The sequence below is a fragment of the Cataglyphis hispanica genome, chromosome 11 (genome assembly GCF_021464435.1).
Source record: "Cataglyphis hispanica isolate Lineage 1 chromosome 11, ULB_Chis1_1.0, whole genome shotgun sequence".
Lineage (NCBI taxonomy): Eukaryota > Metazoa > Arthropoda > Insecta > Hymenoptera > Formicidae > Cataglyphis > Cataglyphis hispanica.
This window is the reverse complement of record NC_065964.1, coordinates 2,973,558-2,997,054: the sequence shown is the minus strand read 5'-3', so window position 1 is coordinate 2,997,054 and position 23,497 is coordinate 2,973,558. Positions and strand designations below refer to the sequence as shown.

The window sequence follows — 23,497 nt, the reverse complement described above, 5'->3', positions numbered from 1 at the left end:
TTCTGTCCTTCTTTTTTCAATGAGTCTGATTTGTCAAAAAAACATAATAAATGTATATTTCGGGATATTTAAATAATTTAAACAGAAATATCAATAAAATTATAAATTTCATAGAAATCAAAGACAAATTGTAAATAAGAATAATTTTTAAAATATTAGAATGCTTCGTAAACACTCACTTCCAAAATGGCGTATTCCCTGTTGTGCTGATCGCTCACTCTGAAGAGTTCACCGTGAATTTCGCGAGTACGGAATCTGAGTTGCACCTGAGTAGAATATTTGTCCGGTTCGAAAGACAATGCGTATTTGACGTAGCTCTGTGGCTTGAAGGTGGTCGGAATCGTCGGCGTCATGCATCCTGGACCGGTCCAGCCAGGATTGCACTGGCATCTCGCCTCGGTATAACTGCCCACACAAGTGCCATGCTCCCAACAGCGGAACGTCGTTTCTTGATTATTGCAGACCTCGTCTGTCTGGATGCAACCAGCGACGCTATTTCGCGACAGACCCGGATGAGCGAGATCGTACAGCTTGCTATTGTGGAAGAGGTTCTTAATGCAGCCGTCAAAGCCCTTGCCAACCGGCATATGTTTCCATTTATAGTGCTGTGGATCAAATTGCTCCACATAAAGACCGCCGATCTGCAATGGCGCGTTCACGTTTAGATATTCATTGAACGGCGGTACTGTTCCCGTGGCCTGACAACTGGTGTCATTGAACTCTGGTGGACTCCCGTCCTCTAATTCGGATATATCCGCGGATTTGCAGTAATCGATGATGAGTTTTACGGTCTGCAAAAATAAAAATCGCATTTAAAATTGCTTCGAATGAACAAAAATCGCAAAGAATTACGACAGCATTTCTTTGATATCGATTATTTTACCTCTGTATTCCAGAAAATATCAAGTCGGTGCCATTCGCCGTCATCCAAGGTTTTCTTTGGTTTCACCTTCAATTCCAAAGTGCCGGATCCAAAATCGATCAGCAGCCTCGGTATACCGCGTTCCAATTCGACCGAAATAAAATCTATTGGTACAATAAGAAAGAAAAAAAGATTATTGAGATATTGTTAATTATAATTAATCATGTAATTAATGTAAAAGAATAAAAGTCTTACCAGAAACCATTACTTCGTCGACTTCAGGCGGAACGATTGGACCATTGTACAATAATAATCCATCGGACTTTCTCGTAATAAATTCAAAGCTCAAGTGACTGTTATCGCACATCTCTAAAGCGGGATACCATGCCCAACCGTTGCCTCGAAAACTTCTCGCCGTTTGTTGACATCTCGGACCATTGTAGCCAGATGGACATTGACACCTGAAATAATAAAAAAATAATTAAATTAAAAATAATAAAATAATTTTAAAAAAACGCATGAGCTATTCGTTGGCAATTAAAGAATAAAAATTATTTAAGAAAATTTTTATAATTAATCCCCCCTCCCAACATATCCATCTTTTAATTGTTACTAACAAAATAACGATACTCTTCTTAACGCACAAAATTCATATAAATATATAATGTTTATGAGATATGGAATTTGATTTTTACTTACGACAATCCAAACCGATCTTCCACGCAGCGTCCGCCATTGTAACAAGGACTATTCCTACAGGACTCTCCTTTACTGAAGTTTCGCGCTCCGCAAGTACACTCGGCTATCACGTCCACGCGTACGCCGACAAGGGCAGTCCTGTTTGCGTTCACCATGTACGGCAGGTTGCTGATGTCAAGGGTGTTCGTACAACTTCCTTCACACATTTCGTTCTCATAATAACATTCGTCGATGCCGACCATAGTTATGTTGATACCCACGTCTTTCTCGATCTGCGAAAATGCAATTTAATCGACGTCATTTAAGAATCTGTTCGAAATTTTTTTTCTTTATAAATAGCCTTATAAATGATTTACCTCTTCACGATGCATAAGCACAATGCCATTAAGCCTAACTGGTTTATAGTACAACGAACCATGTGCAGCAAATCTAACATCTGTTAATGGTGGATGTACTCTTCTTAATTGGACGCTAAATACATCTACGTTATCCCTGTCAATGTTCAACAGATGCGACAGCTTATCCCTAAATAGATCCGCTTTGCTCCGCGACAGAGTTTGATTCTAAAAATCAAAAATATCTCTTATATATTATTTTCTTTCATTAATTAGAATAAATGCAAAAAGATTTGTGCAGAATTTAAGAATTAAATTTAATAAAAATTTTATTTAAGTAAAATATATTAACTTACATATATAATTTATATATTTTATTTAATGTATATATATTTGGTAAAATTTTAAATTCTTACCTGATAATTCCAGACACGAATAAAGTCCTCATCCGTTATCCCGGATATTCGAACCGAACCGGAGTTTAATACTGCTTCGTGTGGAATACTCTTCACAGTGACAGTTACGTTTGCAGGTACATCTGTTTGCGTATGTTTCCGATCGTAGACCTTAAATCGTAGATGATATTTTCCGTCGTGCGTACCGGACTTCATGTAAATCATTCCTGTATCCTCGTCGAGTCTAAATTGTGCGTGTTCCAATCCCTCCCAATAAAATTTCTTATCCGGCAAATCCCAGTCGTCCAAATCGTACACATAAACCCTACCTATTTCAGTATCCGGCGATTGTCCCTGGAAATTAATTATGAATTATAGATTATTTATTACATCAAGAAATTACAATAAGCGCACTATATTTTAAACAGTTTAGACAGAGCTAAAATCTGAATATAATTTAACAAATACATACAGCGTAATTATATACAAAGATTTCCTTGGAACCAGGCTGCATTTTATTATCATTAACATCTCCTATGATAACCGTCAAGGTGCTGGTCCCGGACATGGAAGGATTTCCAGAATCTTTGATAACGATGGGGATTAAAAACTCCTTCTGTTGTTCCCTGTCAAAGGATCGCAAGGATGATACTACAGCCATTCCATCTCCGTTGGCACCCTCTGGAAAATAGCAAGAATTTGAATATGATAGATGTATTATTTTCATTATTAAAATGTTTTACTATAAAAAAAGAATAAATGATACATTCTTAAGGAAGAATTAAGAGAATAAAATTATTATCGAACATACTGTTATCGCTTTCAACTTTGAAGCTAGCTCTGATAACATCGTTTGCATTAGGATCCATCCTAAAGGTGAATGGAGGGCCATTACTCCTCGATCGGTCATCGTCATCGGTAGCGAGAATCTCGACGACCTTTTTCGTTTGTGCATATTCCGGTAAAACTGGTCGATAATCCTTAAGGAATCTCGGCGGATTGTCATTAATGTCTTGTACAACGACTGTCAAGGTGGCTGTTGCGGTCTTAGGTGGTATTCCATCATCAATTGCCAAAATTTTAACCTAAGATAGCAAACCGTTTTCAATTTTTATTAAGATTTCTTGATAATAATAAAATATAATAATTTATATCAATCTGTTAATTTATATTGACACCTCAGAATTTACCTGATGTCGAGGAGTTTCTTCGCGATCAAGACTTCTTTGTATCGACACCGTGCCATTTTCATTGATGAAGAATTGCCTCTTTCGATCCGAACTTCTGTCGATAGAATAGGAGACTTTGCTCTTTCCACCTTGGTCCGGATCAGTAGCCTTGAACGTTTCCAAGCTACTACCTATGCGAGCATTCTCCGGAACGGTAGTCTCAATATTGGCTTTCTCGAATTGCGGTTGATTATCGTTAATATCTCGCAATTTCACAACTACCCATGAATAAGCCACGTGGTATTTATCATTATCGTTGTCTTCGCCCTAAAAAAGCATTGCTGATAAGCTCAAATTGATTATGAAGAGTTTTATCTATTCATTTTTTTGTTTAATTTAAAAGAATAAAGTCTTTTTAGAAATATTCATAACTTTAATTAAAAAGGTTTTAGAGAAAGAGAGTTAGATTTAATTAAAACTATTCTAAAGATAAATTCATTATATTCAAATTCTCTTTTAATTTTTTTCTAAGATATGATGTCTTTTTAATTTTCTCGTTGCTCACCTTATCATTCACTTGTATCCTAAATCTAAAGCCGTTACTTTGCAGTTGGTCCTCATAGTCCAACGATTGTACAATTTTCAACGATCCTGTGCCATCGTTATTTCGTACCATGGTGAATTTATCGGCGCCATAGCCGCTGTTTTCGATTACCTAAAAATATAGCAAATATTCAGCTTTCAATTGCTCTGTCTTCTCAGCATTGAATAGAAAAAGACAGTGATTGTATTATTTCAAATTCAAAATAACTAAGAATAATAAATTCAATAAAACACTTTGCGAATTTACTGATTTAATTTTTTTTTTTTAAATTTTGTTATATCTCTATTCTTGTTTAATTTTTTATCCGATTAAAAATGTTATATCGTAAACGCAAGAGATACCTTGTACTGGAATTTATTGGTTTCGTCTTCATCGTGAACGGTAACAGTGAGTATCGGCATTTCAGGAAGATCTGGCCCTTCCGTCTCGTCCACCTCGGTAAACCACTCCTCTTTCGTAAATGCCGGTGGCATATCGTTTATATCTTTTACCCGTATCGATGCCGTCCCGGTACCTTAGAGGAAAAGTATATGCATTATAACAATGCTCTCGATGGAATATCTCGGGAAACGCTTAAAATATGCAAAACGTGCTGGGAAATAGTTCTATACATGGTAATGTGGACTTCCAACTTTTGCAGATGAATATTTGAAAGCCAGGACGTGACTTGTAAGAGACATGCAGAACACAATTGACATTCTTATCTTGTCGAACAAATGTAAAGCATAAGAAAAAAGTATAATATGTAAAAAGTAACCCCTTTTTATTTTCACGATTAATATTCTACTGAATAAAATTTCGGTTATATTATTAAATTCTTTATTTTAGATATCGTTTAATAAAAAATCTAAACGCGATTTATTAATGATTATAGTTAGAGAAAAATGTGTGTCTTCTCAATAATTTTTTATAATTGAGTTGTTAAAATCAAAATAAAATTGTTTAAAAAAATTATACCTTTTAACCCCCCTCCATCCATTGCAACGACTTGTATAGAATAATCCGGTGTGCGTTCTCTGTCCAAGCAGCATACCGCGGTCTTGATTACACCAGTGTCCGGTTCAATCTCAAAAATGGGCGAGCCAGTCTCTTCCTCAATGACATTCTTCTCGATAGAATAAATCAACCTTGCATTCGTGCCTTCGCTTGGATCATCGTAATCCACGGCTGTCATCGTCATCACAACCATTCCTAATTAAAAAAAAAAAAGTCAAAAGCATTAATAAACTAAATTTCCATCCCTCTATTGATAAGAACAAAAAATTAATTTTTTAATAAATATATTTTAAGATAATTTTTTAATTAACTGTCTCTAGCTCATTATACAAGCTAAAGATGAAGTTTTATATTTCCTAGATCTATAATATACGACTGTAATAGCGTGGTAGCATGATCAATGTAATGTAACCGTAACGGTAGGGAAATGTAACCACGATCTCTGGACTGTTTCAATTGGTAGTTTCCCACAAACCTGCGGTGCCGTTCTCAGTGACGTTGCCGAAGTAGACCCCTTGCGGGAATATTGGAGCGTTGTCATTGATGTCCTTGAGATTAACTTGAACATCGGCATAACCCACGAGACCTTCTCCACCCTCGTCTTGAGCAAACACGGTGAATCGCCACTGCGGTCGACCATTCGGTTGATCTCTGTCAAGCGGCTGCCGGGAGAAAAAGGAAAGTCATATGAGAATCGTTTGAGGAGTCAGTGAAACGTAGAATTCTCGACCAGGATGTTATATATTGTGTTTGCCCAAAATTCAATATCATCTCGCGGAGCCGATATTTGAATTATTATTCCATCACGATATTGCATAGCGACACACGTGCACAAATATATATTCTATAGTCATGGAAGAATTAATTCCCGTGTCGATCAGATGCCATATTACGCCAAATATTTAAATATCGATTCGAAATTGATTTTTGACTTTTGAAGATATAATTGAATCATCGTTTCACCATTTTTTTTTTTTTTAATTTTAAATCAAACTTTCGAAAGTAAAATCTCAGATTACTTAAAAAATATGGTAGTGTTAATAAAAATCTTAAAAAATTAATTGAATAAGGCCTTCTGTTATATCAATTCATTTTATAATTATTGATAAAGATAATACCAATATCATTTTTTTTTTTAATTTACAACATTGATAACTGACAAAATAGACAATATAGAACGATGCAAAAAAATGCATATATAATAAAATTATTGTTATACAAATAATAATGTTAATAATATTATACAACTGTCATATATTACAAAAATTGTTTCTAATAATAATATTCATTATAAGAAAAGATAATATTGATAATTTTGCAAACAAACCTTCAGAACAAAGATTTCTCCAGTGGTGCGATTAATATCGAACTTGCTGTTAGCAGGATTATCGGGATCGATACCTTGCCCGGTTAGGAAGTAGACAATGTTCTGCGGTCTGTCCTTATCGCCGTCAGTCGCAGTTACCTGAGGATCAAATATTAATTGCAAATTTACCGTAAATGCGTTGCGGTCAGCATGGTAAATGTTCATTCAGAATACACAATTCGCAAGTTCGATGTTACATAAGGAGAGAGGCGATTACCCCGAGTACGCGTTTCGGCAGAGTCCTGTCGTCTTCCTCGGTAATTTGTGTTCTGTAATTTGGTCGCTCGAAGACGGGCGGGTTGTCGTTTACGTCCTTCACGTGAATTACAACCGTCGTGTAATTCTCCTTCAAGTTATCCGAGGCAGTAAGCCGAAGCTCGTACTGCAAAAATACACGCGAATTTTTATATCGTCGAGATGTACAAAATAATTAGCCAGATTGCCATATTATATTTTTACCATTATTTTATGTAGATTATTAAAGACTCCTTTTTTTAACAGTGTATAAATAAATAAAATATAATAATAAAACTCTCCTCTTTTATATTATCTTAAATAAATAGATAAATAATTTAAAAAAAATTATAATTAATTCTTTGAAAAATTAAAAAAAAACTGCAAATAAAAGAGACTTATTATTAGGATCTTCAACAAGTGATATTTGAAATAATTTCTGAATAAACAAAGACGCTAAGCAGTTATAGAGTGGAGTAAGTAATTCGAGCGTTCAGTTGACACGCTCGAATGACATTAATGGCGATACCAACCCTCTTCCTCGTCTCATAGTCCAACGCACCCGCGACGTAAATGGCGCCGGTCATGTTTTTCACGGCGAATGCGCCGCCTATGTTCCCGCTCGTGATCTCGTATCGAATACGCGAGGCTGCGACAGAGAAGAAAGGGATTCGGTTTTAATAAAAGCAAGTCGCGACTTTTTCCTCCCTCCAACATCGTCCGTTGCAATCGAATGAATTTCAAGATAAAAGTTCTGCACGCTGCGAGAGCGAGTTTTATCGCGTAAAAAAAGTTCGGATGGCGCCTTCGATCGTGTTCATCCCCATCTCAACTTTGCTCGATACCCTCGATCTACCTCGCCCATAATTCGAGCGTTTCGTCGTGATATACATGCGAGATTCCAATAAAAGATTGACAACAATAATATTCAGTAATGTTCAAGTTTGATTTAAATTTCAATCTTCTTGATAATAGAATTTAGATTCCAACATCCGTCGTCTTTAATAATCTCTCGATGCGTTATTTAAGTTAAGCATTACTGTGTGATTTTTAATTGGAACGATAAATAAGGGGGAAAAAAAAAAATAATGATACATATACATGTACGTACGCAAACAGGAGAGAACAATGCATTTATTTATACGAGATTTTAATTGCACACAGCCTGCATCATTTGTTACGTACCGTCACGGTTAATGTGTTTACGCAATGGCTATGTATACGGATTTATAAAGAATACTGTTTGAATCAAATTTGAATAATTCTTGTGTACTGATTATACATTGAGAAACGTAGATTATTAATTTCAGATGCATCGTTAATATTTGTTAAGTCATGAATGAAATGTTTTCGGAAAAACAAAACTGGAAATTCGATTAACCGTATAACAGTATATTTAACCGCATTACATGCGATTAAAAAGATCAAATAATCGAAACAAATGAAATACATCAGAGAACTTTGTTTAATTTACGTTGAAAGCATATGGCAAACTTTCCGCGTTTATAAACCGCGTATTACCGAGTTTAAATCCTGAAATCAGAGCCAAAATTTCCATAATACAAATGTAATTGTCAGTTTTAGACGATGAGTCGGAGAATAATAGAATGTTATTAATTTTTCGAATGAAAATTTACATTGAAAACTTGTCTTGTTGCGATAAATGAAAAAAAGCAATAGCTCCCGTAATAGTTCCTCTTCTATTAATTATTAATTATTTCGCATTTACAATTAATATTAATTTTACGATTAATTATGTATATTTAGACAAATCGTTCAAATATATTTAAGATGTATATAGGCAGAAATTCACATAATTACGAACATATATGGATTATAAATTTCATTATAGCATTGATTATAATATAAAATATAAAGAAATGAAATCGATGTGGCAATATTAATGTGCGATAATATTATTAAAGTAGCAAGTACACTTACACTCGTCGTGATCTTTGGCGGTGACGGTGAGTACCGTGTGCTGAATGTCCTCATTTTCGTCTACTTCAGCCTCGTAGAGGCCCTTGTCGAAGTATGGGGGATTATCGTTCTTGTCGGCTATCCCGATGCGGATGAATTTCGTTACTAAAACAAAGAAATTTAGATAAAATTAGATTTAATTAGATCAGAGCGTTTCAACAAGCGTATCATAATCACTTAAGTTCTGTTTTAATGCTAATAATTATGTGATCTTATAAAAATTTTTATTACTTGTAAACTTCAAAATTTCCGATTCAAAAAATCCTGAAACCTTTTTTAAGGATTTTATTCTTTCTTAAAATTTTATTTTAATCACAAGGAAAGTGAAAACTTTTTTAAGAATTTTATTCTTGCTTAAAAAATTTTATTTTAATGATTTATAAATAATAATGAAAACATATATTTATATCTAACTAGTCTTTCGTAAGAAGATAAGTAAACTTATCATAGGTACTAGTATACCTATAACTTATTATAGGTTCTAGTGTCAAGTTTATCAGATACGAGTCTATTTCCTTCGAAGAAACGATACGCTTTACATGGTAAATGCAATAAACAACTGGAAGCGTCTGCTTTGCAGTATTGAATGTGAATGCAAAATTGATTTAGCGTGTCATATTCTTGAATTCCGGATTCCAGAACTTCGGTACTATTCGATCCGCGCGTAGATATCGTTGCTCTCAAGAAACTTGCGAGTTTCTGCAGAAGAGCGCGTAGTCAATTATATATTAAAATCTCGAATAGGGACGACTTTCTTATACCGTATGATAAAACTCGTTACAATATATAATAAAGTTTCTCCGTAATTTTGTAAAAAATTGTGAGAATGATTTTTTTTTTAATCAATATTTTATTCGCTATTAATTAAATATTTTTTATTCGCTATTAATTGAATAAATTTTTATTCGTTATTAATTAAATATTTTTGATTCGCTATTAATTAAATATTTTTTATTTGTGGATAATCTCACTAAATACGCCGATTATTTTTGCGTAAAGTAAAAATGACAGATTAATAATAAATATATTGTCGAAGTATATAATTAAAAAATTTTTATATTATCATGGTACAAAAGAGAGATATTATCGCAGAGTCTCGAAACATCTCGCCCATCTTGGCTTTATTCTACGCATTATATATTCTCGCGGTTTGGTCTTAATGTACTTTGCACTAAAGTACGGAACTTGAGCGATAAAGAATCCCTGGACCGTTAATCATTTTTTCGCCCCGCTACAGAAATTTAAGATAGGCAATTACCGGTCGCCGATGGCAAGAAAGTTAAGTAGTTTCAGATAACGGCACTTCATTCCAGAAGTAGACATTTATTGATGGAACTAGGTTGGCCGATAGGAGAAAAATGTATAATTGCGGATGCTTTTTCCAGATTGCTACATTAAGTACTCTTAATCGTATTTTATGGTGGTAAGAAGAGCGGCAAACATCGATAAATTCCGCATAAATTTTGCATAATCAATGACACATAAACGAAGATCGGTCATTTTATCATCTCGATACGTCGAAATACGTCCATTGTGAGAAAAACGGAACGTACGATTAATTACACATCGCTCTCGGCATTAAAAAACAGAGATCCGTGTGTATTGTATCGGCAGTTAACGAGTGCGTGCGCCGAATTTATTTTAATTAATCGCCAAATTAAATCAATCGGATAGTCGAGCTTTTTTCGAGGCGAATTTGATGGCCCGCGCCACGGGTCATTCATTGTGTCGCGGGGAAGCGACACTTTAAAAGAGCACGCGGGGCAAATCGAGCGCTTGTTTTATTTAGCAAAATCGCTCAACGTTATGTAGCGGAACGCATGTACATCGAGCGGTACATTAAGCGGAGAATCTATTAAAATGTATCCCCGCAATGTCCGTTCGCGTGACGCCCGTAATATTGTCAGACCGCGGCCAATTCGCTGAGTATCCTGCCAAGGATCCTCTCTCTCTCTCTCTTTTTCTCTTTCTCGAAACTCCGGAGACCGTTTCCTTTCCTCGACAAATACTCGCTTGATTAAGTTAATCCAGACGCGCGCGCGCGCGTGTCTCTTCTCCCCCTCCCCCTCCCTCTCTTTCTCTCACGCTATCTTATAAAGTGCGATAGGTCAGAAATAGAGAGGTGCACATGTGAATCTCTTAATTCAAGTGTGTGCGTGTATGAGCTTCAATTTATTTAATAATTAATTATATCCAGGAAGGAATTTTTTATTACAATTGTATTTTTAAGAGATATTAGATAATAAATTATTTTGCAAGCAAAAGTGTTTGTTTTTTTTTCCAGAATGACCGAAAGTTTTTTTATATCTTTTACAAGCTGCATGTATTAAATTATTTGTCTCGCTATTTAATTTTGCAGCGATACAATAAATGCATTCAGAGAGCGAATCAATTGACAAGTATAGTGCATATTGTCGAGAGTTTATCTCCGTTTGCCGAAAATAAATATTCCTTGCTCCGTTTAAACAACAGGATTTTGAAATAGAGAGCAGTTGGAAAACACTGTTGTAAATTACAATGAATATGTAATGCGATTCAAATATTATCGGGAAACATGAGAGTAGGAGTGCTCGCGTTAATCAAATTTTACCTATGTAAATAAACTCGCGGAAAGCAGTGAGTACGGTATCTATCGGGGAGGGCGCATCATCAATATGCACAATTCCGCGGTTACATAGACCGATAACCCGACGCGAGAAAATTTGTTATCGTACCGAGTGCCGTTAAACTCCGCGCGCGCGTTATTAATCCGTCGATCGTTATTAAACCGTTGCAAGAAATTTATCACATCGGCTCGGGACTAACGCAAAACTCGCGATAAATATAACACCGTGCGTAGCACGTTTTCGCCCAAGATCGCCCGCGATAATTTAGGAAATCGTGATTCGCTTCGCGAACACATTGCTTTCGACATGATTGAGATAAAATTTTATATACGGTGTATGTATATTAGAGTTGCACAAGACTCAAGAGAATATTCGTAAAAGTATTGTTTTTGTATTGAAAATTTTTCAAAACTTAAATCTTGTCTTGGTCTTGAGCAAAAATGTCGTCTCGATTTTATTAACAATTTTTATTTAATTTTATTATATATAATAATTTTATTATGCTAAACAATTGTTTAAAATAATAATATATTTAATATATTTAATATAAATAATATATATTTAATAAATAAATATATTTAATATAAATAATTATTAAATATATTAAAATATATTAAAATATTTAATATATTTAATACATTTAATATAAATAATATATTTAATAATATATGGACTTTATAATACATGTATAATAATTTTAGATAGTTATTACATTATTTGTTTACTTTGCAAAACACTACACACGCATATGTGTGTATTTAAAAAGATAATAAATATAGGTATATATACATTATATTTTCAAAGTTTTGTCTAGCTAAATAATTGTGCAAAATTCTATATTGTTTATTTTATTTATTATATTAAATGTTTTCAAATTTTTCAAATCTGTACAATATAATGATTTTTTCTCGCCTAATTTATAAATATACATATTTTAGCTTCTTTAAAAAATCAATAATTTTGACAATCTTAATCTTTGCATTGTCTTGATAACTAATTAAAAATCTTATCTTGATTTTGTCTCGAATTTCGAGACAAGATAAGACAATATCAAGAATAGCCTTGATATCTGCAAGCTTAGAAAATATGATGCGGAGGAGGAAGAGAGAGAGAGAGAGAGAGAGAGAGAGGGTGATAGGTGACATTTGCGTAATGACAATTCATCATTGCGCTTATCGTAAATGTGTCACCCGCTCCGGGTGTTGTACATCATTGTTAACGGAGGAATGTCAGAGTTTTCCTTTTAATAGATTGCATCGGGGCTTGGTACGCGATGCGTTGGCGTTTTAACGCGAATCGCATACCCGCGCTCTCTAATGCGATATCAGATTACCATAATCGAGACAGATCGTGCGTCTTTCGCGAGCGGCAAAAGTTACGGAATTTATCTTTCTCGAGAGGGAAACGTTGGTACACAATCCTCGGAATTAACGAATACACGTATAACTGTCCTCTCGCCTTTCTCTCTCTCTCTCTCTCTCTCTCTCTCTCTCTCTCTCGAGAACTTTCGAGTTTTATTCAAGCTGCTATACATCTTTATTTCGTCTTGGAAGTTCGTCCTTAAAGTTTCCTCAAGATTTCAACGTTTAATTAACACGCGCCAAATACCAGATTCAATGTTTCTTTCAAAATTCTTCGCAAGGAAATATCATTCTTTTTCTACAAAGCAGAAAAGTAATTAGATGACTGCTTCGTAACTTGACGGTGATTCATAATTGTCAATTTTACAGAAACTTGAATTAGACATGATATGATTAAAAGATTTAATTAAAAGTAATGAGATCCTGAATTGGAACGATTTTAACCATAGAGGTAATCAGTGCAATGGCAAAAATATGTAATGCCATAGATACGCACATAGATAGTGTATACATTTAGTGGAATTATCAGTAAACAGTTTAACGCTGCTAATGGACATTTCAATTAATTATTAATTTATTCACGTATGTATACTAATGGAATTCGGTGCAATTATAAAACGACACATTAAGCATCTATCGATCGTAACAGCGCGATATCAAATTTATTTTTATGTCAAAAATATTTACAACTTAGACGTAAACTTGGCCCACTAACGTCGCGGAAGATCCGCCTCCGAGCCGTAAAATATCCAAAGTTCCGCGCGCTCTAACAAGAGGATTAAGTACCGTCGCCGTAAAAACTCGACGCGAACGATCGACGGGACAATCGGCGATTTTCTCGAGCTCGGTGCATTTTGCGGTGCATCAAGATCCTCTCGCCGGGGGAAGCTACACCCAATGACGGCACACGACGGTCCCACGAAACGCGTTACTGGGCCACGGAGTAAGAAATCGATGAAGCCCCCACACCTCCCTCCACCAACCCCTTCCACCCCCTCCCCATCCATCCATCCGTTCACCCTTCGTCCCGACGACGTCGAAAGGAACATTCGCTTCTTAGCCGCACCCGGCAACACTCGATTGGTTCCTATAAATACGAGCACCCTCGAGGCTTTTCGCCACTAAGGCTAAGGGGTGGTCCGTTAACGCCGAGGATGGCTCCCTCGAGACGGTCACCTCCAGTCTGTAGTTGCACGCTAGTGAATTAAGGCTCTCGCCCACCCTTGCGTCGCTGTCACTTAGCATTACGACTGTGAGAAATTCCGTTTCGATTAATTTTGAAATTTTGTTAACCTCAGATTACCATAATATCTCTCGATATCTCGTGGCAGATGTGACTTCAAAGCATTTAACGCGGTAGACATTTGTTTTTGATTTTGAAATATTTAAATAAAAAGTATCAAATTTATGTTCGATAATTTTAGAATAATTAATAAATTTAAAATATTCAAATGTCATGTTTATACCGAAGAAGAAAGCAGCGATTTATTCAGTAAATAAAATAAAATTGTTAATACTTATATATATGATTAATAAATATATCTTCTTGACATTTTCGTTCAGCAAAAATCACAACATTAGATTTATCAAGGGATCTATCCATAAAACGTTTTTATGGTTGATCTAGAATAATCTTGATTCTCCGCGGTTTCGAAGAGAGAGACTCATGATGCATTTTTATCCGCTCGCTTCTTGATTGCTTTATGGTCCGTAATGCATTTTGTACTTTGTCAGTGTAATAAAGCGAATTGATTGACGATTTTATACCGAGAGAGAAAAACGGTTTACCACAACTAGTAAAGTTTTATTATTCCTCAACTTTTCGTTCTATTGTCTCGAACAGCATAAACTAAATATGATAAGTGACTAGAATAAAGATTACTGTTGAATATTATTCATATTTTTTTATAAATAAAAACGTTATTTTTTTATTTTAGCTATTCATCAAAAAAAAACTTTATATTTTCAATGTGGACTTTATATAGAAAAATATTATTCAAAATTTATAATAAAATAATATCTATTTACAATAAAATAATAAAATAACTATTAAAATATATTTTAAATAATAAAATAATTTAAGTAAAAAATAAATAATAAAATAATTTAAATAAAAAAAATGTACTCTCTCTCTCTCTCTCCTTCCCTCCCTCTTTGTATTATTTTTTTTTAAATAAATATATATTCATTATGATAAGAATTATATGCATAAGAGACATATAGATGTGATAAACATAGATATCACAGGCATATAAAATTCGAATTTAAAAGCGATTTAATTTCGCGGAAGCTAATCTTCACGGAAAGATAAAACTTTTATAATCTCTTAATGCTATACTTTCCGATTATGTTTGATTGAATCACCTTTGGATTATCGAAACCCTGAGAAACGATTGCAACATCGATTAGCGTAAAGACTAATTAATTCATTTATTTGTTTCTTCAACTACATGACGATCCGCCAAAATTTAACGTTGCAAATATCTTCTTTTTTTGCAATCCCTAGAAAAAAAATTTTTAGTTGCCTTTTTTATCGCGATTCGCGTTTACCGCATCAACGATCTACAAAATGCGGGCGGATGGACGGGATTGGAAAGCGGCCAATTAATCGATTAACGCAAATTACAGTGTACGTATCGTCGAGAGATACCGTCGCGAAATTCTGCCGCAAATTTATAGTGATAGCACGCGCGCGCGATGCAAATTAATTATCCGGATGATCAACTCTCGCGTTGCGCGAAGTTTATACCATCGCGACTCTGGGGGTAGAAAAAAAATCGGCTCGACCTTTTACTCGTTAGCTTAATTGAGATACGTCGCCGTCTCGTCGTTGACGTAACCGAATTACGGCTAATTCACGTAATGGCGAACGCTCTGTGCATGCGATCTTTCATGGTTACGTTTATTACTGTAAAAAGACGCAGACATAGAGAGAGTTAATCTGAAAATGAGGGTAATCGATTAATGAAATCGCAATTTAAAGGGGCATATCCGTTTGAAAGCTCGAAAAATGAGTATATTTTCTAGATTTTTTGCAGCGCAACGACTTGACAAAAATTTTTAAGCTTTTAACAATATTAATACAATTAACTACTTAAATAAAAATTTTCAGCTTAAAAAATTTTTTTTTTAATTATGAGAATATTTGCAGAATTCCGCCAATTTTACGATTCATAAAATTTGTTTATTATATCTAAAATAAAAAATATAAGTTTTTTTATTAAATATATTAATAGTTATCTGTTATTCAAGCATTATTTCAAAATTAAAAAAAAAATAGCAAAATGATGGTGTGTTGTAAAAAAAATGTTTCATTTCTTTAAAAGAGAGTCCATCCTTTTTTATAACAAAATCTGCAAATATTCGCCTAACTTTAAAAAAGAAATTCTTTTGAGCCAAACATTTTTATTTGGGTATTCAATAATATTGTATTAATAATGTAAAAAGATTTAAATAAAAAGATTTCAAGTTGTTGCGCTGCAAAAATATCTAGAAAATATATTTATTTTTTGACATTTCAAACGTATGTGCCTCTTTAATTGCTGATAAAGCAATTCTTATCGCAGTGGCCATTTTCAAAAGATTTCATAGTTAAAGTCAGCCACGTGATTAACATTGACATCTTATTTATAATTTTCAGAGTTTCTGCAAGAAATAATTTTACAGCCCGTATAGATAGATATTTCTGATTAGCAATCATGTATATAATACTCTGTAATTAAGTAAATTAAATTCTGCTTTTTGATAATTTTATTTACTATGTAAACTCGTTTATTTGTGTTATTATATTCACCTGCCAAAAACGTTACCGTTACCTTGTATAGGATTATCACCGCGATATCAGTATCATCTTTCTCTCCGCCTTTCTCTCTCTCTCTCTCTCTACACCGAATTCTACAAAATTGCAGAATTATCTGCGATATTAGTGATATCGACATAATTAACAGCATCGTTACTAACTTTCGTAATCGAGAATCCAGGCAACAATTCTAACTACCATCCCTAAACTGGCGCCGCTACGTGAGCTTATTAATATCCCCCCCCCCCACCTTCCCATGTAAAAGCCGACAGACGATTAATTAGTCTTCCGATGTTACACGCGCAGCACACGTAGTTATTAATCTCGCTCGAACGGAGGAGGGGGGAGGGGGTGGGAGAAGGGGAGGACGGATGAGGAGATGAACGATCGATCGATTTTCTGACAAAATATCGAAGGCGAATGTACGACTTCATGAAACCGACGGATTGTAACGAGACAGAGATTGATTCACCGAGATTCACCGCAACGTCATTCGACATCTCTCTTTCGTCATGTCTTCGTGAAAAATCGACCCTATCGGGACGGGGTAATCCACCGCACTTCAGCCATCTTGCTCTCGTTTCCTGCCTTAGCGAGGATTTGGCGGATTGAAAGGCGGAGACTTGGAAATTCTGTTCTTTGCGCAACACGAGAAAAAAAAAAAAAAAAAAAAAAAAAAAAAAACCGACGAACGAGCTCGCGACGGAACTTCGCCACCGATGACGTCACATAATCCCATCGCGGCCACATACATTGCGAACTTTTTCGCGCGATTTTTAACCGAGTGCAACTCTATACATCTTCAACTCCATTTTAAAAGTTTACGAGTCTAAAGTTTTCGCTGTATTATTGTTTCCCTCGATTTTTAAGTCTTGGATGTTTTGACGAAATAAATTTTTATTCAACAATTTTTATTCCTCCATCAGGGAGATTATGCATCGGGATAAATTTGTACAGGAATCTCGTCGCGCACGATGTAAAGGTTGTCGTGCGGAGATAAATTTACACTCGGTTTACCGATTTTATCCGATCTCGCCCAAGTGAAATTGTGAAAAAAAGAAAAAAAAAAAGAGCACGGTGAAAATATTTTTTCCTCTCGCCTTTACGCTTGACACCTTTTCGCGATTTTCCGTTTCGGATGAAACTACGCGAGATAAAGAGGCGACAGAACGTACATGAATATATTCCCAGAAATTGAGGAATCCCGACTAAATACGCGCGACCAAAAAGCGTGTCCGACTTAATTATCATCCCTCTCTCTTCCGCTCTCTCGCGACGTGTGACTCGGAATAAATCTCGCACGTGAGAAATATGCGGCGATATATCGCCGCGAAAAAATCGCGGCGTCGTGGAATTCCGGCGAGATCCACGCGTGCGGTATCGAGAATCCACGCGTGGTATCGGATCCATGTTTCACGGCGAGATTCTACAAAAGAGGTCGGGATATATATATATATATATATATATATAGAGAGAGAGAGAGAGAGAGAGAGAGAGAGAAATGAGAAGCGGAATGGGGGATGCCCGTGGAGAGGAGGATGCCGACACAATGTCGCCCATAATTCGCCTCTACTAGCCGCCCGTCCGCCCGCGCGCGACTTGAACAAAACGCACGGATACGTTCCGTATTTCACTTGTCAGTCTACGCGTGAGACTGTATCGCTGCGCCATTACTCGTCGCCCTTTTGCTCCTTGGGATATAAATCGCGGGAACGATGTGCGTATACACCGGCTGTCTCGACACGGTCGTATCTCCTTGCGGCCGTAAATTTTTCTCAGGATTAATCCTTCCGATGGGTGGACCTATATATATATCGCACGGTGGTGTTCGCCAATCTCACGTAATTCAACTCTTTGATTAATCGATTCGAATCGAATCGAATCTGTTCTGATTAACGTTACGTCACTAATTTTTATTGCAGGTAACAACTAAAAATGGCAATTTAAAAGAATTAATTATACTTAGTCCTTTCATCACGAAACATATCTCACAAGATCAAAGTTTCAAATTTCCTTTAACAAAGTGCTCTCGTGCCTTATAGAGACATAGAATGTGCCTCTTACATTAACAGCACTTTCGAAAAAGAAAGAAAAGACGTGTCGATAAAAGGGTTAAATGATGACGCGGCGAAGTTATCGCGTAGCCACGTGCAGACGCGCATAATGGACGGTCGTAAAAAGCTTGAGAAATTGACGAGGACGCCTTGGATGACAAACTTTTAAACGCGACAGACGTGGAATTTCAAACGAGCGGAACGGATCGGGACGATCGTCGTCGCGTCGGCCCTCGTCGCGTCGACGAGGGAGAGATTTACAGCCTTCAATGCCGGACTCGGGAATTCCTCAAAAGTTCGTTCTTGCCGCTCTCCTGCGCGTCGAAAATGTTCGATATTTTTCCCCGGCTATTGCACGTATAACGAGAGGAGATGCGCCGATGGAGAGAAGGAAATTTACCGACTCTCGGTGGGTGTTAGTGAAAGCCATATATCTCTCCGCACCGGGCGACGTCAAACGCTCGGCCGGGACGATATATTTTGCTTATCGGGAAATGTTAAAGCCGCGCGCACGCGACGAGGATTATTTTTGAGCGGCGAAGTCACTCGACCAAGTGAAACGCCGAATATCGCGGTCGAAAATGGTCCATGAATTTTTTTTTTTTTTTCCTCTTGTTTCTCGTTATTTTGGGGCCGTTGGGATTTCACCGGCGTTGCACTCTGCAAATCTCCGGTTAAGCGAAGGTTTTTTTCTCCGCCACAACCACACATTTCCCGAGATTGCATTCGGTTTTATCGGGTATAAAGGGGAAAGAGACAGAGAATTAGTTGGAGCTAACAAGTTTACTTTATCTTCGCGCTGCGAGTAGTTGCTATCAGTGGAGTAAGACGCCAAATAGTTGCTACATAAAGTAAGGCAAACTTCAATAAAATATCTTATTCCGTGCATAAAGTATAGTGTGAGAAAAATGAATTTTCATATTTTAATATTTTTTTAATTTGCCATATTTTCGAAAATAAACGCAATAATTGCTGCATCAATTTAACATGTCTTTTAAAGCAGCTCATAAAACTAAACGAACGGTACATTGACTTCACCTAATCGAATGAAAATGTCCGAATCTTTTTGTGAGCCATTATATATTTACTAAATATTTTACAAGATAATTATACATAAATTTCCATTGTTTTATATTAATATTATATTGAACATACGCTGCATCATATCTGTCATCTTCGTTCAAATAAATTTCTTCCTTCTAAAATTAAATAAAGCATCCGCTATATCAATATTAAAATTGAATGAAAAAGATGTGTATGTCATCCTCTATTTTTTCTCTATCTATTACGTATAGGACGTTTTACATGGCGTCATAAACTTTTCTTGGATTATAAAGACTTTCAGTCTCTTCAGACTGTCAATTTGACGTCGATCTTTTCTTCGCGAAAGTTTTGGCTACCTTTTGTTACTCGGCATGTAAAATAGAAGCATTACATTGCAAAGTGCGTATCGTCGTTCTTGTCCACGTGTTTATCGAGGATACCCCACGTGCTCGTATATTCGGGCAACTTTCTCGGGTTTTGTGTTTGCCTAAAGATTTATCGACACCGCTCGAAGAAAACTTCTTTGTAGGTTAAAATAGAATAATGTTGCCAAACGAGACTCTGTAGTGGGTGACGTTGATCCACGATCGGAAGCGTGGAAAATCGGGAAAATGTTCTGTACAAAGAAATGTTTGTATTGAGTTGAAAATTTGCGCGAGTGGCGAAGAAAGGTATACAAACTAAGTTTTCCTCACGACTATCATTAATTCATTTCACATCAATACAAAGACACTTGATTCAATATATGCCTGAAGAATGGACAAAATGAAGATAATTTAAAATATAATAATAAATTTAAAATAAATTATTATATCTAAAATAAAGAAACAAATAATAAATAATTTTAGTAATAAATAGATAAAATAATTCACGTGATTGTGAGAATGTCTATTAATATATTCAAATTTTTAATTTGTCGGTACTTATAATAAAAATATTTGATATTAAAAATTTCAAAAAAATTCGGTAAATTAAGAAAATCAAAAATCTTCAGATAACAAAGCTTCTTATTGTCCAAATAATTTTTTTATTATAAAAATTAAACTCAATTAAAGGTTATAATATATATATGAAAATCAATTACAAATCAATTACATTTACTCGATTTAAGAAGTCATTATTTTAACCGTCAGTTCAACATTTTAACAGAAAAATTGAAAAAGAGTAATACCTGGAGAATTTTATCACAAAATCTATCATTCGATAGTTGATATGGGTACAGTTTACAGCTACACGTTATCTGCTGTCAATATTGATATTTACATTTCAATATCGGCCTTTCATGCAGTCGTTCGCAACTGAAAATGTTGTCGCAACGGCGACAATTGAAACGTGAGAGAAAGTATCCTCTCGGTCGGCGGTGGAAAATATTCAAACATTCTAGGAGAACAAGTTAAGAAATAGTCTCGTAGAATTTTCTAGATGGAATATTGCGTCGTCCGCTCGAGCGCTCGACAGCGAAAGAAATTTGCGCGTCGAGCACAAGAAAGATTAAAAATAAAGCTGCTACGCTCTTCTCCAAGTGGCGACAATATTATCCTGAAGGAAAAGTGCCGTAATCTCTGGCGTCTTCATACATTTTTTTTTTTTTTTTATGTCTAAGATCTTCTCTCGTTTTTTATAATATAAAAAAAAAAGAAGAGCATCCCCGCATGCTCTGACGACGCTCTACAGGAGACCAATTCACCGGAGGCTTTATATTTGACGCAAAAATTTCAACGATCCATTCGACATTAAATTCATATCACATGAACGCGAATTGCGAATTGAGACAGAGGAGAGGACTTGCATTTCCATTAAAATAATAAGAGAAAGGTAATCAGATTTATTCATGAGCGGTAATCAGCAACGTAACCGGGAAAAAAAAGTAACGACCGCCGAAAGGAAATTTTTCATAAAACCGCGAAGCACGTTTCTAGCATACATTTTTACCCGCGAACTGACTTTGATAAAAAATGAATACGCCTGCAGACGTCACGCGTGAGACTTGAAGCAAATTCTTAGAATTGCGTAGAAGTTTTAATTAAACTTCTAATCAAGAGCTTTTGATTTTTTTTTAACTATCAAATTCTTTCATTTATTCCTTCTTATGACATTATGCAATATAAATTTTATTTTTTTATTGAAGTGTAAATATATAAATGTCTATTTTAATTTTTTTTTGTTATATACGTCTAAAGCGCAGCAAGAAGAATAAATATATTTTATAAAAGAAGATAAAAATAGTAATATTTTTTTACGACAAGCAAGTGTTTCCTCTTGAGTAGCGCCCTTTATACGATATTTTCCTCTGGTGTTGCGTACTCAATTTCTTTTGGTCCGGTTTTAATGAACAAATACAGCTGATATTTTCGCCGCGGCGACGAGTAATTCGAGCGTAATGTAAAGACAGAGTCAGAATAGGAAGATCGTACGGCAAACGGTGGTCTACTTGCGCTTTATTATCGTTGCGCGCGTTGTTTAATCGCGCAGGCTGCTTTGCGAGTGTGTAATATACTTCGTTTCTCATGGCATTTTCCCGAGATAATTATTTGGAGGATAATTACTTTTCGCGAAATTACAATGGCCGCGCGCGGCTCCGACAGTTTGCGCATAATATAATAAAGCGAGTCATCAGCCCTCGCGATATCTTCCGGGATCCATTCATCGACCGTAAATGGCAGAATTTTATCCGCCATCATCTATCGCCTTTAACGAACATTCGTCGCGGTGATTACGTAGCTCTTAAGCAGCGGATTATTTCTAGACTGACGCGAAACATGCCCGTAAGATTGTAATTAAATCGAAGCCGGAGACAACATAATCCTTTGAATAAAAAATCTAAAGTTTCTTATACTTGTCAAAAATAAAATTATGTGATGGCTTATAGTGAGACCCCGTAAAAAAAAAATTAAATTTAGATAAAGTATGATAAAGATGACAAAATGTTCGTATCGTTCCTAAAGTTTTTGTTAAAAAATTTTTTATACTTTTTCTAATTTTTTTAAATATCTGTAAATATATCGATAGAATTATATAAATTATATGTGATAAAGAAAATTATATAAATTATAACATTATTATTCCGAAATCTGGCCTTTTCAAAAGCCACATCGTTCATAAATTATGTCACAATTTATCAAATTTTGCGAGATAATAAATACATATTTAATGAAAAATGATTTCATTATCATAAAAGTGAATTGAGCGAGAAAGACGAGATTAATATATGTTGGTTTCATTTTTGGGTTGGAAGCTTTTTGCCGTTTCCGTTTTGACAATTTGGCCGACACAGCTTGTGCAAGCGAGCTATTATAAATTCCTCTTTATGCAAATACGGGAACGCGTGAACAATGCTATACTAATTTGCGGAATGTTCGTTGCAACTTACTTGTTGGCAACCGGCTACCTATTATTCGTTGTTTCCCCCAAGCATATATGTATGTTAGCGAGTACCTGGAGTATCCTGAGCTTTCCAAATACATAGTGTACAATCCCTACATGTCATAATAGCTCTTTGACAAATACAGACATGTAATTTGTTGTTTCAAAATTATATTATACGTAATCAGCAGGAAATAGTCATAATAATTGTTTTAGATATATTTAATACTAGTATTGAGATATACAATTTAAATATATTTAATGTGTATTTAAATAAGTTTAGATTAATATAAAAATATTTTTTGTCATTTTTTAAAATGAAAAGTATATACAATTTTGTTCTAAAGCAAATATTAATTATATATTTTTTCAATGTCAAATATCTTGACAGTTAAATCTTAAAATAAAATATCGTTAAAATAAGATCTAAGAAAATTATTAGATGAAACCGCTTCTATCTAATAATCAGTAACTGTTTATAATTATAAAATCACATTTACGTCTCGATCAAATTGATTAAAGCTTTCTAACACAATCTTAACCCCGATAACAATTAAGTATCGAGAGGAAGTTGCAGCAAATTCCGACGAAAATCGTCCGCCTCGTGCACCGTCTGCTCCGCGAAATTCT

At 35.1% G+C, this 23,497-nt stretch overlaps 1 protein-coding gene and 1 long non-coding RNA gene across 8 annotated transcripts in view; one reads left to right on the top strand and one right to left on the bottom strand.

The window, feature by feature from the left end:
• The window catches only part of LOC126852771 (uncharacterized), a 242,475-nt gene extending 225,377 nt beyond the window's left edge, over positions 1-17,098 (top strand). For all 3 annotated transcript variants that reach the window (XR_007687873.1, XR_007687872.1, XR_007687874.1), the window contains exon 2: positions 17,060-17,098. This is a non-coding gene — a long non-coding RNA (uncharacterized LOC126852771). The remainder of the gene's footprint in view (positions 1-17,059) is intronic.
• The window catches only part of LOC126852715 (neural-cadherin-like), a 140,399-nt gene that overhangs the window by 6,012 nt on the left and 110,890 nt on the right, over positions 1-23,497 (bottom strand). For all 5 annotated transcript variants that reach the window (XM_050597780.1, XM_050597781.1, XM_050597782.1 and 2 more), the window contains 17 exons: positions 8,602-8,745; positions 7,194-7,309; positions 6,644-6,808; positions 6,388-6,525; positions 5,536-5,722; positions 5,022-5,255; positions 4,406-4,578; positions 4,026-4,175; positions 3,482-3,787; positions 3,103-3,376; positions 2,764-2,972; positions 2,313-2,645; positions 1,918-2,124; positions 1,562-1,833; positions 1,118-1,323; positions 884-1,026; positions 180-791 (listed from right to left, as the gene is read on the bottom strand). In XM_050597780.1, the coding sequence (XP_050453737.1) occupies positions 180-791; positions 884-1,026; positions 1,118-1,323; positions 1,562-1,833; positions 1,918-2,124; positions 2,313-2,645; positions 2,764-2,972; positions 3,103-3,376; positions 3,482-3,787; positions 4,026-4,175; positions 4,406-4,578; positions 5,022-5,255; positions 5,536-5,722; positions 6,388-6,525; positions 6,644-6,808; positions 7,194-7,309; positions 8,602-8,745 (3,869 nt within the window). The remainder of the gene's footprint in view (positions 1-179; positions 792-883; positions 1,027-1,117; positions 1,324-1,561; positions 1,834-1,917; positions 2,125-2,312; positions 2,646-2,763; positions 2,973-3,102; positions 3,377-3,481; positions 3,788-4,025; positions 4,176-4,405; positions 4,579-5,021; positions 5,256-5,535; positions 5,723-6,387; positions 6,526-6,643; positions 6,809-7,193; positions 7,310-8,601; positions 8,746-23,497) is intronic.